This window comes from Rhinopithecus bieti, unplaced genomic scaffold (assembly GCF_001698545.2).
Source record: "Rhinopithecus bieti isolate Rb0 unplaced genomic scaffold, ASM169854v2 scaffold_34397, whole genome shotgun sequence".
Classification (NCBI taxonomy): Eukaryota; Metazoa; Chordata; class Mammalia; order Primates; family Cercopithecidae; genus Rhinopithecus; species Rhinopithecus bieti.
In genome coordinates this window covers 396,897-412,719 of record NW_016814574.1, presented here as the reverse complement: position 1 = coordinate 412,719, position 15,823 = coordinate 396,897, and the positions used below count along the sequence as shown (strand labels likewise).

Below are 15,823 nucleotides of genomic sequence, written 5' to 3'. Positions count from 1 at the left end.
GGGGGGGGGAGCGGGGGGCGGGGAAAGTCAGCCCTCCCTGCCCCACCCATGCATTTTTCGGAAACAACAAGGTCAGGGCTTCTGAGCATGGGTGGGGGAAGCCCCTGCTGAATGCAGGAGTGCCGGGGTTCCTGGATTTTCTGCCAATTGTTCCAGGTTCAGGGGTTGGGAGGGAGCAGAGAACCCAACTGCCACCATCCCGTAGTCCACGGGATCCCCTGTGCCTGGTGAGGGGCTCTGGTTGTCTCCTGAAAGGGTCATTTCCCTGCCCAGGATCTGGCCATGGGGGCTGAAAATGGAGAAGAGGGGGCCGAGGGTCCCTGCCTGGGTGGGCATAGTGGAAGCTATGGTCTCAGGCACTTGGTGGATTTGCAGGAGCTGGGCACAAAAGAGGGGGCATCTATGGCCCTAGTGGAGCTGGTGCTAACTCTGCAGGCCTTGCAGATGGCATGTGGCCACCTGTCGTCCTGAGGGGCAGTTGGAAGAGGAGGTGGTTGGCCATTAGTAAAAATGCCGCTGGAGCCTCCGGTGCAAGCAGCAGGTGAGAACCATCCCGCAGATCTGCCAGGTGGAGAGAGCAGAGGGGCAAAGAGAAATCAGAACTCATGGAAGCTGCTGGCCCCCAAGGGCCTGGAGCAGTGCTGTTCACTTGAATCTCCTGGGGCCTGGACAAAGGGCAGATTCCTGCTCAAAAGGTCAGGGTGGGGCCTGAGATTCTGCATTTCCGACAAGCTCCCAGGTGATGGCGGTATGCATGGGGGAATCACATTCTGCCATCTACTATCCAAGAGCAGGGCTTTGCACACTTTAATGGGCATGAATCATCTGGGGACCTCCTTATTACAATTCTGCAGGCCTGGTGGCAGCCTGAGGGTCTGCATTCCTAGCAAGCTCCCAGTTGATGCTGCTGGTCTGTGGTCCTAGATCTCCAGAGACGGCCTGATTTAATTAGGCCCTGAGAGTAACGTTTCCACTCCTTCATCAGAGCTGTCTGAAGTGGACTGTCTCTCTAGGAAAGAGTCTGCCTACATTTTGCTGTCTTTGGACTCCAGAGCAAAACTCAGGTCCATCTTCGATGCTCTGGCTGGTGTATAGGAACCATGGGGGAAACTGAGACTCTGGGAGGAGCCTGCTGAGCTGTCACCCTGTCAGTCAGCATAAAATGACAAGATCTGGACCCTTGACCTCTGGGCCAAGATGGTGGCGCCCAGAGCTTCGCTCTTGCTGCTGCCCTGAGGTGAACTGAAGCCAGCAGTCCCGCATCATGTTGAAGCTCGGCCGGGCCACCCGGGGCCTCAGGAAGCCCGAGGTCGGCGGTGTGATCCGGACCATCGTGCGGGCAGGCCTGGCCATGCCCGGGCTCCCACTAGGCCCAGTGCTGGGGCAGAGAGGTGTTTCCATCAACCAATTTTGCAAGGAGTTCAATGAGAGGACAAAGGACATCAAAGAAGGCATTCCTCTGCCTACCAAGATTTTTGTGAAGCCTGACAGGACATTTGAAATCAAGATTGGACAGCCCACTGTTTCCTACTTCCTGAAGGCAGCAGCTGGGATTGAAAAGGGGGCCCGGCAAACAGGGAAAGAGGTGGCAGGCCTGGTGACCTTGAAGCACGTGTATGAGATTGCCTGCATCAAAGCTCAGGATGAGGCATTCGCCCTGCAGGACGTACCCCTGTCCTCTGTTGTCCGCTCCATCATCGGGTCTGCCCGTTCTCTGGGCATTCGTGTGGTGAAGGCCCTCAGTTCAGAAGAGCTTGCAGCTTTCCAGAAGGAACGAGCCATCTTCCTGGCTGCTCAGAAGGAGGCAGATTTGGCTGCCCAGGAGGAAGCTGCCAAGAAGTGACCCTTGCCCCCCATCTCCCAGATTTCTCTGCCTTTCCCAGAGGCAGCTGGGAAGGGGGCCAGTTGCAAAGGCTGTGCCCCAGGGGAGGAAGGAAGTCACACCAATATGATGATGGTTTTCGTGACTTTGAATGATATATTTTTGTACATCTAGCTGTATTGAGGCATCAGGCCTGAATAAACATCCTTTCTTACCCACTGTCAAAAAAAAAAAAAAAAAAAAAAAAAAAAAGACAAGATCTGGTGAGCTCACCCTGTCAATCAGTGTAGAATGCAGCACCAAGCTCAGGCCCCGGGAGTCCTGTCTGCCAGCCCTTCTGTCGGTATCCACAGGCTAAACAAGAAGGGGCTGGATCATCTGGTCCAAAGCAGACACAGGCCTGGGAGGATCACCCTGCATACCCCTTCTCACTTCTCCCACTTCCAGAATGCAGAGGAGCTTTATTCTCCCTCCTTGCTCTTCATGGCCCCCCTCTGCCTTCTTCCTCCTCTTCCTCTCCTCCCTCCCACCCAAGGACGCATTGAGGGTAATGTGATTATGATCCTGATAATGACGATGGCATGTTGCTGAATCTCGGCTGTCCGCACACAGGAGGGGGCACTGGGCTACAGCAGCCCCATGACTGTCCCATGGTACCTGGGGTGAAGGTGGCTTCCCTAAGTATTGAAACAGTGTCCTGTCTTTGCTAGCAGCTGCTGCTGCCCTGATCTTGCTGGTGCAAACCTGGACTCAGGTGGAGCTCTATCCAGCGGGAGGAGAGCAGGCTGGTGGAGATGTGTGCGTCCCGTACCCAGTCTCTCTGACAGGCTAGCTGGGGGAGGTAGTATGGAAGGGGTCCATCTCCTTCCCCTCCTTCCTCCTCTCCATCCCTCCCAACCTGGAGGACACTGTGGAGCCTGAACACTGCTTTCAGCCTGCAGGCTTGGTGTTAATCCACCTGAGGCCTCAGGCTGAAAGGTGGCTTAGGAGGTTATCTCATCTCCCTCTAGCTTTACGCAGGCAGCTGTCATGCTGTTCCACCCATGCAGGTGTCCCTACCTCATGGTTTGATGATTTTCCTGTGGGGTTTTCTGGATCTTTCTTATCTGTGCTAAGAGGGAGGCCAGAAGGGAGCTGTTTGGCTGGCACGGATTTGTGCTGGAAACCATGTCTGCATTGCCTGCAGTGTACGTCTCCTGCTGGGGGAGGGCTGGAGGGGCCATGCTCCCCGGCAGACAGGGTCCTGCATGAGCTGGGTGTTCCCAGGGAGCCTCTCAGGACAGGCACAGTAAGGGGCAGAGGTGTGTGGGCCAGACTCTCACCACTGCATCCACATGCACACACACACATGTGCACACCACGCTGAAGCATGTGGAGGGGTACAGGATGCCACTCAGTCTGGTTCCTGAATAAGCATTGCCATCTCCCTCCTGACAGAGGACACTGAGAAACCATCACGGATGGCTCCAGCAGCCAGCAGGGGGCACGCAGAGACAACACAAGGCCAGCTAACCGCAGGTGCTGGACGTGGCAGATGGGGTTGGGCCCAGCTTGGAGGCCCAGCCGCACGGTGCCTGGTGCTGTCTTCTGGCAGCTGCCTGTGTGTGACACTTGACCACACATGGGACATTTTTAACAGGGAGGGCGTCCTGCCTTCAGCTTCCTCTGAGGCTTCTGAGTCAGCACCTGGCTGTCAGCAGAGAGCATGAAGGAAGGGCCAGGGAGCGTCCAGGAAGTCATTCCAAAATGATCGTTCGGTTTCCCTTTTAATGACCTGCAGATCCCAGTCTTGACTGTCTTGTGAGTTTTCTATGCTCTGAGACACATTTCCATTTGCAAGGTGAGCATGTTGGAGGTGGGCTAGGTTCTACTCGAGGCTACACCAGTGGCCTGTGTCATCTTGGGTACAGTTACCTCCCTCTCTGAGCCTCAGATCCCCCTCTGCCAATAGGAAAATATCCAGTCTGTACACTGGTTTAGGGTCTTCCTTGGCGAGATTCTTTAAAAACTAGAATAACAGAAACCAACAGCACAACACCCAGTCCTTCCAACACCCCAATCCTTTGAGAGGCCAGGCAGGGTAAAGACCCCCGCTCCCCACCTGCAAGCCAGGGCTTTGCACATGCTATTCCCTTACCCTGGCTCTTTTCCCTCTATCGGGCTTCTTCAGGACTTAATGAGATATCACTTCCTCCAGGAAGCCTTCCCTGACCTCCCGTGACTGGTTAGGGCCACTGATGTTTGCTTCCTAAACCCCAGGGCTCCTGCTAACACAGCACTTAGCACTGCACTGTGACTGCCACACACTTATCTGTCCCCTTCCTTCAAGTAAAATCTCCCTGGAAGAAGGGACGGTACCCTGCCTGCAGTGGGGCCCGGGCACTGGGCACAGCTCCTGGCACACAGCAGCTCTGTTCCAAAGTAAACACAGCCTCCTCTGCCGGCTGCCTGGGCGGAGGCTCCTAGGACGCTGATGTGAGGAGGGCTCCAGGAAAAGGCCTGGGCTACTCTGACATTTTCAGTGAAATGTTCCCCAGCCAGAATATTCTAGAAATTAGCTTCTAAAATTACCTCAAAGTGGAGTGCCTCCAGAGTCTACCCACAAGAGGGGAAGCTGGTGCAGAGGAAGCAGGCCTGTGAGTTGGAGGCCTGGCCAGCTCTGCCACAGCGGCTGTCACCTTCAGCAGGTGACTTTCTGGTGAGCCTTGATGTCTTCACACGTGCACGAATGAGATGAGCCCAGGGACTCTGAACCCTAAATGCACGTTTGACCCAGCACATTTGGGAGGCCGAGACGGGCAGATGACGAGGTCAGGAGAGGCTTAAAAATACCTGTGCACAGACCCCAGCCCAGACAATCCAAGGCAGTCTGTGGACAGGGGGCCAGAGCAATGTGTTTTGTTTGTTTTGTTTTAGACCGAGTCTTGCTCTGTCACCCAGGCTGGAGTGTAGTGGCACAATCTTGGCTCACTGCAACCTCCGTCTCCCTGGTTCAAGGGATACTCCTGCCTTAGCCTCCCGAGTAGCTGCGATTACAGGCACATACCACCATGCCCAGCTAATTTTTTGTATTTTTAGTAGAGACGGGGTTTCACCGTGTTAGCCAGGATGGTCTCGATCTCCTGACCTCGTGATCCGCCCGTCTCGGCCTCCCAAATGTGCTGGGATTAGAGGCGTGAGCCACTGCGCCCGGCCGCAATGGTATTTAAAAACCCGATTCTAGCGTGCAACCAGGACCGGTGGCACTGGTCCAGGTAGTCTGTAAGGCCTTTCCAGGTGGAAGAGTCTGATCGGGGAGTACCTCAGCGCTGTGATGATCCTGTCCAGGTCTGAAACTGCCTCTGGTGTGCCGCTCCATGACTGATGGGGGTGAGAAGCCTGGGAGGTCCCTGCTGAGGGGATAGGTGCACTCCCAGAATGCAGAACCTCAGCGTGGAGGGGATCCTCCCTTCAGCATCCCTGCCCCCAGCCTCTGCCCCAACCTGCAGCCACAGGGAGTTTAGTACTCTGCAAGGGCCACTGTTTAGCAATTCAAATTGTTAAAAAGTTCTTGAATGTGTCTTCTTGAAACGAATTCCACCTACTGTTCACCTTCTGCCCTCTGGAATCTCCCAGGAACAGTCCCTCCCTTCCCCACATGACTGCCTTGGACATTTCAAGACCACGAGGGTACTGCGTCTGCTCCCCATCTCCTGACCTTCCACACACCTGACTTCCAGGCCCCACACACCCCTTGCCACTCCCTCTGCATCTGGCCACACAGTGGCATCACTGGAGAGCTTCACGAATACACTGGTGCCCAGGTGCCAGCCCTAGACCATTTTGTTTCATTTTGCTGCGGGTAGCCCAGGCCTGGGGTAGTTTTGTTTTGTTTTTGTTTTGTTTTGTTTGAGACGGAGTCTGTCACCCTAGAGTGCAGTGGCGCGATCTTGGCTCACCGCAACCTCCGCCTCCTGGGTTCAAGCATTTCTCCTGCCTCAGTCTCCCAATAAGCTGGCATTACAGGTGCATGCCTCCACACCCGGCTAATTTTTGCATTTTTCCTAGAGATGGGGTTTCACCATGTTGGCCAGGATGGTCTTGATCTCTTGACTTTGTGATCCGCCCGCCTTGGCCCCCAAAGTGCTGGGATGACAGGCCTGGCGTAGTTTTAAAAGCTTGTCAGGTGATCCCAATGTGTAGCCGAGGTTGAGGTCCCTGCTTTGGGGGCTCTGTGGAGGTCTGCTCCTACCTGGAGGGTGGCCTGACCTGGCACTGCCCACACCCTGGCTCTCTCCACGATTTCTACCAGTGCCGTTCCAGGCCACATCTTTGGGGGCAGCACCCTATCATGTAACTCAGGCAGATGCCCTCTCTCTGTTACAGGCTTAAATGCAAAACAAAACAAAGCTCAAGTGCAAGGACTTTAACTCTGTTAAGTGTTTCAGCCTTCATTTCAGCACATCTTCACACCCAGCATGCTCTTTTTTCAATACTAGCTTTATCATACAACAGACCAGAAACGCTAGGTAAATAGTTTAGCATGCTTCCTGGGTCTTTGTTGAGGTCACCAAGAAAAATGAAGAGACAAGTCTGAGGCTGAAGGGCCACAGCCCACTCCTGGAGACTTTTTGCCAAGCTGACGTGAACTCTCTCATCTCCCTCTCACAGCGTGGTCAGTCAGCCTGCCCTGCTTTCTCCTGAGCAGACAAGTGCCTGGTCCACATGTCCACAAGGCAACAAGTGATGCACTGCCAAACACCTGGCTGAAATCAAGGTGTGCTCCCTGCGTTCAATATTCTGTTTAGTTTTCAGTGTTCACAAACCATCTGCTTTAACACTCCAGGTATCGCAGGACATCAGTCTCAAGGTCACTGGTTCCTAAGATGAGAACCTCACTGAAAAATCATAGAACGCTAGATCCAGAAGGTCCCACAAAATAGGCTAGACCCCCAGCTTGCAAGCTGTATTGGAAACCCTTGCGTAGCTCAGGGCCACCAAGGGCTGTGAGGGGAGGTCATGATGCTAGGCTTGTGTCTGCCTGGAACAGCTCCACCTCCTATGGTTTATGTACTGGGCTCCTATGTGAGATTTCCATTGAAAAGAGGATGCTGCTGCTTTAAAAAGGCTCACAAATATCCAATCTGTCCATTTTACAGGTAAGGACACTAAGGGTTCAGAGAGGGAATGAGATTTCCCTGAGGTCACACAGCAAGAGGTGGGGCTATGTTTAGAAGTCAGGCCTTGTAACTCCCAAACAAGATTTCTTGCAGTAGCTGGGGGCTGGGGAACATTATGACACCATGTTGGGCTGGTATTTCCTAAGCCTTGGGGGTCTTGGAAGTGCCAGGCTGGGCATGTAGGGGAGATAAATGCCTGGTGTCTGCTCACTGGGAGGGAAACTGTGACCCTGGGGAAGAGACTGGTATGAGCCCTTTCTCAAGGCTTATGACCCACCTGGGACTTGAGCAGTGTAGTGCCCAGCGTCGGCTGGCAGAGGGAGCTCTAACCCGAGGCTTGGCTGCTGCAGGGCTGGCTCAGTGGGCCACAGTGGAGAAAACTGGGCAAGAGGTTGAGAGCCACCAAAAGCCATTCCACAGCAACGGCGAAGGAACACGGGCTGCGTAGTGGGGGTTGTGAGTGGGCAGGAGGCGTGGCAGGCCTGCAGGTCCACTGCTCAACAACCTGACCTCTTCAACATCAGACTTACACCAGTATGGTCTACCTTGACCGCCGGCTCTGGGCATCTGCAGCCCCACTCCCTGCCCTCGGCCTCACTGACCTCGTCTGCAGCTTCTACAGGTTCTTGAGGCCAGAGAGGTGAGGAAGAAATAGACAGTGTGGCCCAGGCCTGGTCAGTGTCCATACAGCGCAGGACCCCTCAACACCTGGAGTTAAGAGGTTTCTGGAAAGTTCAGCTGCTCTGTGCTGCTGAGCATCCCTTCCCCTGTTCCCACTGACGACTTCCCTGGGGTTCAGCACAGGGGACAGAAGGCCTGCCCTGGGGAAGTGCAATAGGGGGGCAATGCTCACGCTACCTGGGCTCCCTGGCCCTGCAGCTGAGTGAGGATGACGAGAAGCAGGCTGGTCTGGCCAAGGAACAACAAGAGCCTTTTTTTGAGAGATGATGTGCTTATGCAGAAATCACAGAAATGATGGGTATCATTTATTGAACACCTGCTATCTGCTCAGCCACGAGCTGAGTGACTTACATGGATATTGCTAATTCCCACCACCAGGCAGCAGATAAGGTATTAACTAGCCCCATTTTACAAATGAGTAACTGAGGCTCAGAGATGAAAGAACTGGCCCTAGGTCACACAGTTGTAGGTGGCAGAACCAAGATGGGTGTCCCTCCAGAGGCGACGGACCCTCCTCCCAGTGTGTTAGGCTGCAGCTAGGCCCTCCAGGCCCACAGATGATGTGGGTAGGTGGCGCCATGGTCTCCAAGGACCCTGCACTGGAAGTCTCTCCAAGCCAGTCAAGGCCACTGTCCCCTGCTCTCTTTCCCACAGATCTCTGTCATGGTAGGGAGTTCGGGAAAGCAAAGAACCAAAGCCAGGAGACCTGGGTGCTGGTTCAGGGTGTGAGGCCCTGGGAAACTCACCTCTCTGGGTCTCAACTTTCTGATCTGTAAAATGTGGAGAACAGCTGGGTGCCATGGCTCATGCCTGTAATCCCAGCACTTTGGGAGACCGAGGCGGGCAGATCACCTGAGGTCAAGAGCTGGAGACCAGCCTGGCCAACATGATGAAACCTCAGCCTCTACTGAAAATACAAAACTAGCCGGCATGGTGGCATGCGACTGTAATCCCAGCTACTTGGGAGGCTGAGGCAGGAGAATCGCTTGAACCTGGGAGGTGGAGGTTGCAATGAGCTGAGATTGCACCACTGCACTCTAGCCTGGGTGACAGAGTGAGACCATGTCGCAAAAAAAAAAAAAAAAAAAAAAAAAAAAAAAAAAAAAAGCGAAGAACACTACTCCTTTTCTGGCCTGAGTCTCAGGCTGTTGTGTGGGCCCAATGAGAGGAAGTATCAGAAATCCTCTGAAGTCTACAGAAAACTGGAGAAAGACAGTTTCCACTTCTGGAGGCCTTCCTATGTGCCAGGTACTTCGTAAGTGGGTCACAGGCATCGCCTCATTCAAGAGCTGGGGAAATGGTCCACATTTTGCAGATGAAGAAGTCAATGGACAGGGAAGTTAAATAGCTCAAGGTTATCTAGGAGCAAAGCCAGGACTGGACCCAGGCCTTCTGAGACCAAAGCCTCTGCTCCTCCCCTTCTCTAGACGGTGCTTAACCCTGGAGTGGGAAGGGCTGCGCAGGACAGCAGGACTCCTAGAAGGACAGCCCCCACTCAGCTCCTGCTGAGCTGAAGCAGCCATGTACATGAGGTGGGGACTGCAGGGGCCCTTGCTGCTGAGGAGGCCTTCCTGGCTCCCCTCCTTCAGACCCTTGACTAGAGCAACCTGAGAGAGTCACCCTGACTTCCTGGGTAGCAGCTAGGGGAGAGGGTATAGGGAGAAATGGGAGCCAAGAACATTGCTCATCCTAAGAGAGACAGCTGGATGAGGGCGCGCGCACACACACACACACAAACACACACACACACACACACACACACACACACAGTCACCACCCCGGACACCAAAATCCATGGATGCTCAATTCCTGATATAAAATGGTGCAGTATTTGCATATAACCTATGCACATTCTCCCCTATATAATACCTGAACCTCATCTCTAGACTACTTATACTACCTTATACAGTGTAAATGCTATGTAAATAGTTGGTATATTGCATTATTCAGGGAGTGGTGCCAAGGTTTGTTCAGTACAGACGCAATCATCCATTTTTTGGAATATTTTTGATCTACAGTTGGTTGAATTCATGGATGCAGAACCCATGGACATGGAGGACTGACTATACACACACAAACACACATGCACACACAAAGGAATGAATGCAGATACATGCACACTCACACACACATGCACAAGCACCCCTAAACACATATACGTGCATACAACCCCAACCACATGGACCCAGAAGCATGCAGACACACGTACCACAGATGGCTTGCACACTCGCCCCTCCGTGCACACACATGGGGTGCATGCACATACCTGAGCCCACACTCACACTCCTCCCAGGTCCCTGTTCCCGACAAGTTCATGTTGTCCCCCAGCTATTTTCCTTCATGTTCTCTGGGGGAGATACTGACCGTGGGATTCAGCCTTGGTTGCAGAGGGAAGGGGAGAGAAGAAGAGAGCAGGGTAGGGTGCGGGTGTGCAAAGGGTCAGTTATTTCAGCCCAGGTGGTTACTGAAGACCTGTGTCAATGCGAGAGGGGTTCAGAGCCCTTCCACCCCTGCCCATCCCTATACTGCAACTCACCTGCAGGCAGGCCACCCCGATGCCCACAGCCCCCATGAGCAGCAGGTGGTCGGCCAGGAACTGCTCCAGCTTGGTGAGGCAGCCTCCCTGTAAGAGAAGGGCAGGTGACGCGGCCATGGCCCAGGAGCAGGCACAGGTAGGGAGGGAGGGCGGGCTGTCACTGCCGCAGAGGCTGAGGACAGGCCAGAGGACTCACAGGCTGGACCCAGCCTTGAACTGCTCACAGGCTACTTGAGTGGACCCAGGGGCATGCCGTGGTGCCCTAGACTCTCTGGTATGAGCTGCTTGTCCCAGGGCTTTGTAGAGACTCTGGAAAGCCCCAGGCACTGTGGGCTCGTGGCCAAGGAGCACATGTGTCCTGCTTTCCTACACCCACTTGCCTGATCCAGCCTTTCTGGGGCTCCTGAACGGCCAGGCCGGGGCCCTCTCCTCACCCCCAGCTTGAGCTTGGGTGCTCACCTCCACCTTATAGATGTTGGAGGGGTGGGCCCGCTGGCCGCAGTGCGTCACCACTGTCTTGCAGCAGCTGTCGGGCACCCGGCGGCCCTCGGCCTCCCGCGACAGGATGTACGTGCTGTGCTGCCAGTCGGCTGAGCTGTTGCTTCCACAGCACTTGAACTGGAGGCAGAGGCAGAGGCTGGAGGTGAGAGGCCTGCGTAGGGTTCCAGGCTGCAGGACACATTATTCAAATACTAACCCAACCCCTATTTGTCTATCTGAACCATGGTTAGTTAGTATGTGTATAACATGTTTTCCCTTTCCATGCTTTGAGAAGAGAGCTGGTCGCTCCAGGGCCCTTCTCAGACTCAGTGCTGAACTGCTTGCAGGACACCTGCTTCCCAGCTTTTTAGCCACCCAAGTCCTTGAAGGAGACTATGCTAGGTGTCTTGGGGGCAGGCCGGGTCTGCGAGGTGGGTCCCCAGAGAGTGAGGCTGTGGACCACTGGGTGGCAGAGCCCAGGGTGGGGACAAAACCACGAGGCAGGGGAGTTTCCTGGTCATCCAGGGGTCAGGATGTGGGGACAGGGATCTAGCCTGGCCAGAGGCTCCGAGGCCCCCATTCAGGCTTTGAAGTCTCAGAGCCCCAGATCTGCCCATGGCACTGGGAGACCAGTGTCAACCAGAGGGGCTGTCATGAGTGCTAAGACCTGGGGTCATCTGCACCACCCCAGGGCAGGAAAGCGCCCACCCAGATATAAAATGATTCCAAGACAGCGGACATTGGTAGCTTCTCGCCTTTCCCAGTTACGGCACTGAGATTCAAAGTTCCTACCCAGGACAGAGAACAGGGCTGCTGTGAGGCTGTTGCTGGTGTGTGTCTGGAGTTCAGGGGGAGGTACGTTTAGTTCAGCTAACAAGAGTTTGCTAGGCAGCTACTATGTGCCTGGAGTGAAGCAACCTGGGTAAGGCATGGGGCCTACCCTTGGGTAGCTTAGCATCCACTGTTGCGTAGTAGGAGATGATAGAAGCTTGTGTGAGGCACAGAGGCTCTGTCCAGGGCCAGGGACAATCCACAGGGATGAACAGGGGCCCCAGGAGTTGAGGAGAGCATGACAGCACACAGACAGAGCAGGGACTGGCACAGCGTGCAGGAGTCACGTGGGAACTGCACATTCCGCGTGACTCTGCCTGTCTGTGCTGGTGCCGCCTGATGGCTATCATTTGTAAAATGCGGACAACGAAAGTACCTCCATGCCATGCTGTTGTGAGGACTGAAAGAGGTGATTCACATAAAGCACCTAGAAGAGAGCCCGGCGCTGAGTCAGTGGTGAAGGAGAGACACCTGCTTCCACCATCACGCTTATGTGAATAAAGCTTCGTGTGTGTCTGTCATTTATATCCACGTGGTGGTGGATGCTGGCCTGGGTGCTGGCCCTGGCTCTGCAGCCACTGCTTTCTTGGGCTCAGTCTCCTGCCTGAGACGTGGCCTGGGGTTCTAAGTGTTCCTGGCTTGTGTGAGGGCTGTGTCCGCACGCACAGACACCCTGCAAGTCTTTGTCAGCGACACAGCCTTCGCTCTCAGCTGTGCCTTTCCCTATCTGCCCCTGGCCCTGACCTGCCGCTTCCACCCTCTTCACTTAAGCAAACTCTGCCTCTGCCCCATGAAGCCCTCCCTACCTCGGCTGCTCTCTCTTCTGAGGCTCCTGCCTCTTCTGAAGGTGGCCCAGCCTTGCACTGCCTGCACATTGCCTGCTGTGTGTCCAGCTTCCCTGAGGGCAGGGATCCTGTCCTATTCCTCTTGGTCTAGCACAGTTCCTCACAGGTGAGGCCCAGTGAGTGGAGTGCACACTTAGTTTTGCACAGGCTGGCCAGCAGTGTGTGCTGCCTCCTCCTGGTCCTGAGCTAAGCCCATGGGGTGCGAGTGTGCCTGTGGGTGTGTACTTGTGTGTACATGCATGTCCCAGGCCACTATTTCAGAGAAGAGACTCCTCTCTGCAGCACCCAGTAGGAGCTGGTCCTGAGTCTTGGAGAGATGGGGAGGGGCCTTCCAGTTGATCCATGACACCCTTGGGGCTCAGAGCTCCCCACATCTACTTCCTCTACTTGCCTGATGTTCCCCAGGGCCAAGACCAAGGCCTCAGGTCCAGGGGGTGGGGGTGGGGAGTGGGGTGGCAGAGAGAAAGGGGACCAGAGTGGGCAGGTGGGACTGCTTTGAATTTTCTGACATGGACACATTCGGATCCTAGAGCAGTGTTGTCCAGGAGAAATTTCTGCAATGAAGGCAGCGTCCTACATCTGTGCTGTCTGATCGGAGCTCACTAGACACATGGGCTAATGAGCACTAGAAATGCAGTTGGTGTGACTAAGGAATTGAATGTTGTATTTAATTGAGCTGGAAATAGCCACATGTGGGTGGTGGCTGCCATATTGGACAGGACAGCGCTGAGGTCCATTTGCCCATCCTTTATGTCTGGTCAGGCCAGTGGGTGTCCCTGGAGGGATTTGCTGCGTCTCCTCTTGGAAAGGAGAAAACCTTTCTGTCCCCCAGCATTCTGTCTGATGGCTCACACTGGAGGGTTCTTGTGGCAGCTTAACTGAAATATCTCTGCTCGTTACAGCTCACTCTTACGGAGCCGCAGTAGCCAGCTCCCCGGGGAAGGAGGAAGGCAGCCCCGTGGATAGAAGCAGCCTGGAGAGGAGCTTCCTGGGCTGGATCCTGGCAGAAGATGGAGTTCTCCTGGCACAGCCGGCTTCCTGGCCACAGAGGCCCCAGAATGGGAAGGCAGCAGGGGTGGGGCCTGGAGGAGGTGGTCGGAATAGGAGAGGAACCAGGCTTCAGCAGGTACTTTTCATGGCAGTGGGGACATCTACAGATGTGACCATGTTTAATGCTCATATGCCCTAAAGAGGCTTCATTTTAAGGATGTGACATCTGAAGCTCAGAGAGGGTAAGTAACTTGCCTAGGTTCACCCAGACAGGAAAGAACAGTTAGGGTTTGAACCCATGTGGGCTCGGCCTTCAAGGCCCTATGGGGCATGACTTACATCCTGCTGGAGCCGGTCTACTGAGGCGGTGATCTGCGTGGCTCCAGGCTGCCCGTAGTTCTCAGCCAGAGTCTGGTTCAAGTGCTGCTTCAGTTCATCACTCAGCTGAGGAGGGTAAGAGGGAAGGTGCCATCAGCAGGACCAGCCTCATCCCCGCCCTGGCACCAGGCCTAGTCACACCCCCCACCCCCCAGCTAATTCTAGAACACTGTGGACTGTGGACAGTGTGATGCAGAGGTTTCTCAGCAGCATAAGGGACCATCAGCCAGAGAGGTGCAGAAGACAGCTATGGAGAGGAAGATACAAAAACTGGGCCCCCACTTAGGGCAGAGGTGTGATGGGCAGAGCTGAGAGAGGCTGGGGAGACAGCTCAGGTAAAGGGTCACATCCAGAAGCTAGTGGGAGGCAGTGGTGAGGCCAGACACAGGGTGCTTTGAAATGTCTGTTGATCTTAACTGTGATCATGAGGTGATATTGAAAGTATTTATAATTGTTACCCTCTGGGCATCATATCAGCACTGGCTTGAAACAACCAGCAGGGTCATACTGTCTCTACCAACCAAACATTACCTTGGTCATGACCTCAAATTCCCGATTCAGCAGGCTCAAGGGTGGGAGTGGATAGGACTGACTCTGGGACTCAGTCCATCCTTTTTCAATCCAGGCAGGCAAGGCCTGATTCTGTTTCAGGGTCTGGCATGTGACCCTGGCCCAGGCCTTTTTTCTTGGATGTCTCTGACAGATGGATTCATCCTCTAGACCATCCTTGGAGGGGGAGAGGGATGACCCAATGTCCCACGGGAAACCCCCGTCCCCAGCTCCCACATGGAAGACATCAGCATCCACACATGCAGCACAGAATTGCTGGAGCCAGGACCAGCAGCTGGGATGCAGATGTGTAGGGGGATTGCCAGGGCCTGGGAAATAGGACCACCCCTGCACCCGCCTCAGCTTCCCTCATCACAATGCAAACCTCCCTACCCACATTGCTTCTTCAGGGCACTGACAGAGGATGCAGGAGGAGGAAACGTCACTCACCCTCTGGTAGTACACATGGGCCAGGACTCCCGCCACCAGCTCAACCAGGAAGATGATGAGCAACAGGCAGAAATACTAGGAGCAAGGAGAGAGGACGGTCACCACTGGGATCAGGATGCTGGTATGACAAACATTTCCCCACAGTGGTGGGGGTGGTAGAGATACCTGCTGGGACCCCTATCATCCAGACTATCTTCCTCCTGGATATACCAGTCTCACTGGCTGCCAGTACCAAGTTCCCCACTTACTCCTTCCCTCCTTGGTCTGCTGACAATTCAGTAATGCATCTACCCATCCAATATGTATTAAATACCTGCTATATGCCAGATGCCAGGTAGCGTAAGACAACTATTGCTCTCAAAGTTACTGATGGTGGGAAGACAGATGAGTGACTGCAATGTTGTGTTATAAATGTAACTATGGGGTAAGCTCTAGAAATGGTGGGAGGCTCCTGGTAGGGTGGGCAGTCAGAGAAGGCTTCCTGGAGGTGGTGACACCTAAGTAACATCTTTAAGGACTGAATAGGCATTTGCTAAGTGAAGGAGGGAAGCACATTCCAGAAAGAGGGGAGAACAAGTGAAAAGCCATGGGGCATTTGTGTTCAGGGAGTGGACAGTACCCTTGTAGCTGGAGTGCAGGGACCAGGGTGGACTGCGACAACCAAGGCTCAGGAAAAACCAAATCAGAGATCCAGGGGAAGGCGATTCCTGCGCTTTCAGCCCTGATGCCCATTTCCTGTTCTTCATGGCCCTGCAGGGGTTCTCATTCCCCTCACCACTGCTCTTCCCACCTCACAGGCCTGCTGCTGCTGCTGGCGTCCCGGCCCTGCACTCAGTGTGACCTGTAGAAGGACATGGGTGCTGCTTCCTTCTCACTCCCACCTGGCTTGCACAGTCAGGGGGAGCTCCTGAGACCCTGCTCGACCAATTCTGCTTGCAGGAGCCAACAGGCCTAGAAGGCATGTTGGGCCTCCCTCTCTCCCAACCCTGGAGGAGCAGGGAGAGGGGGATGAAGCTGGCTACAGGCAGCCATGGAACTCCCAGGCAGGGACAAGGGAAGAGAAGAGAGGAGAAGAGAGAGGGAGAGAGAGGGAGAGAGGGGG

General features: G+C 54.5%; 1 protein-coding gene, 1 long non-coding RNA gene and 1 pseudogene across 5 annotated transcripts in view; 2 read left to right on the top strand and 1 right to left on the bottom strand.

Moving 5' to 3' along the window:
- Positions 1-14,761, top strand: part of LOC108514914 (uncharacterized) — a 31,990-nt gene extending 17,229 nt beyond the window's left edge. Inside the window, exons 3-4 of the long non-coding RNA XR_001881374.1 lie at positions 13,257-13,480; positions 14,682-14,761. This is a non-coding gene — a long non-coding RNA (uncharacterized LOC108514914). The remainder of the gene's footprint in view (positions 1-13,256; positions 13,481-14,681) is intronic.
- The window catches only part of TSPAN11 (tetraspanin 11), a 67,721-nt gene continuing 51,904 nt past the window's right edge, over positions 7-15,823 (bottom strand). For 2 of the 3 annotated variants that reach the window (XM_017851462.1, XM_017851463.1), the window contains exons 4-8: positions 14,722-14,796; positions 13,684-13,788; positions 10,658-10,816; positions 10,199-10,285; positions 7-561 (exon numbers count right to left, since the gene is read on the bottom strand). In XM_017851462.1, coding sequence (XP_017706951.1) covers positions 502-561; positions 10,199-10,285; positions 10,658-10,816; positions 13,684-13,788; positions 14,722-14,796 — 486 coding nt within the window. In that variant the 3' untranslated portion in view covers positions 7-501. Of the gene's footprint in view, positions 562-9,727; positions 10,040-10,198; positions 10,286-10,657; positions 10,817-13,683; positions 13,789-14,721; positions 14,797-15,823 lie in introns of those variants that run through there. The other variant, XM_017851465.1, reaches the window with a different exon arrangement.
- On the top strand, positions 1,180-2,036 carry LOC108514913 (39S ribosomal protein L11, mitochondrial pseudogene; annotated as a pseudogene). Its single transcript, XR_001881373.1, has one exon. The product of XR_001881373.1 is annotated as a 39S ribosomal protein L11, mitochondrial pseudogene (transcript).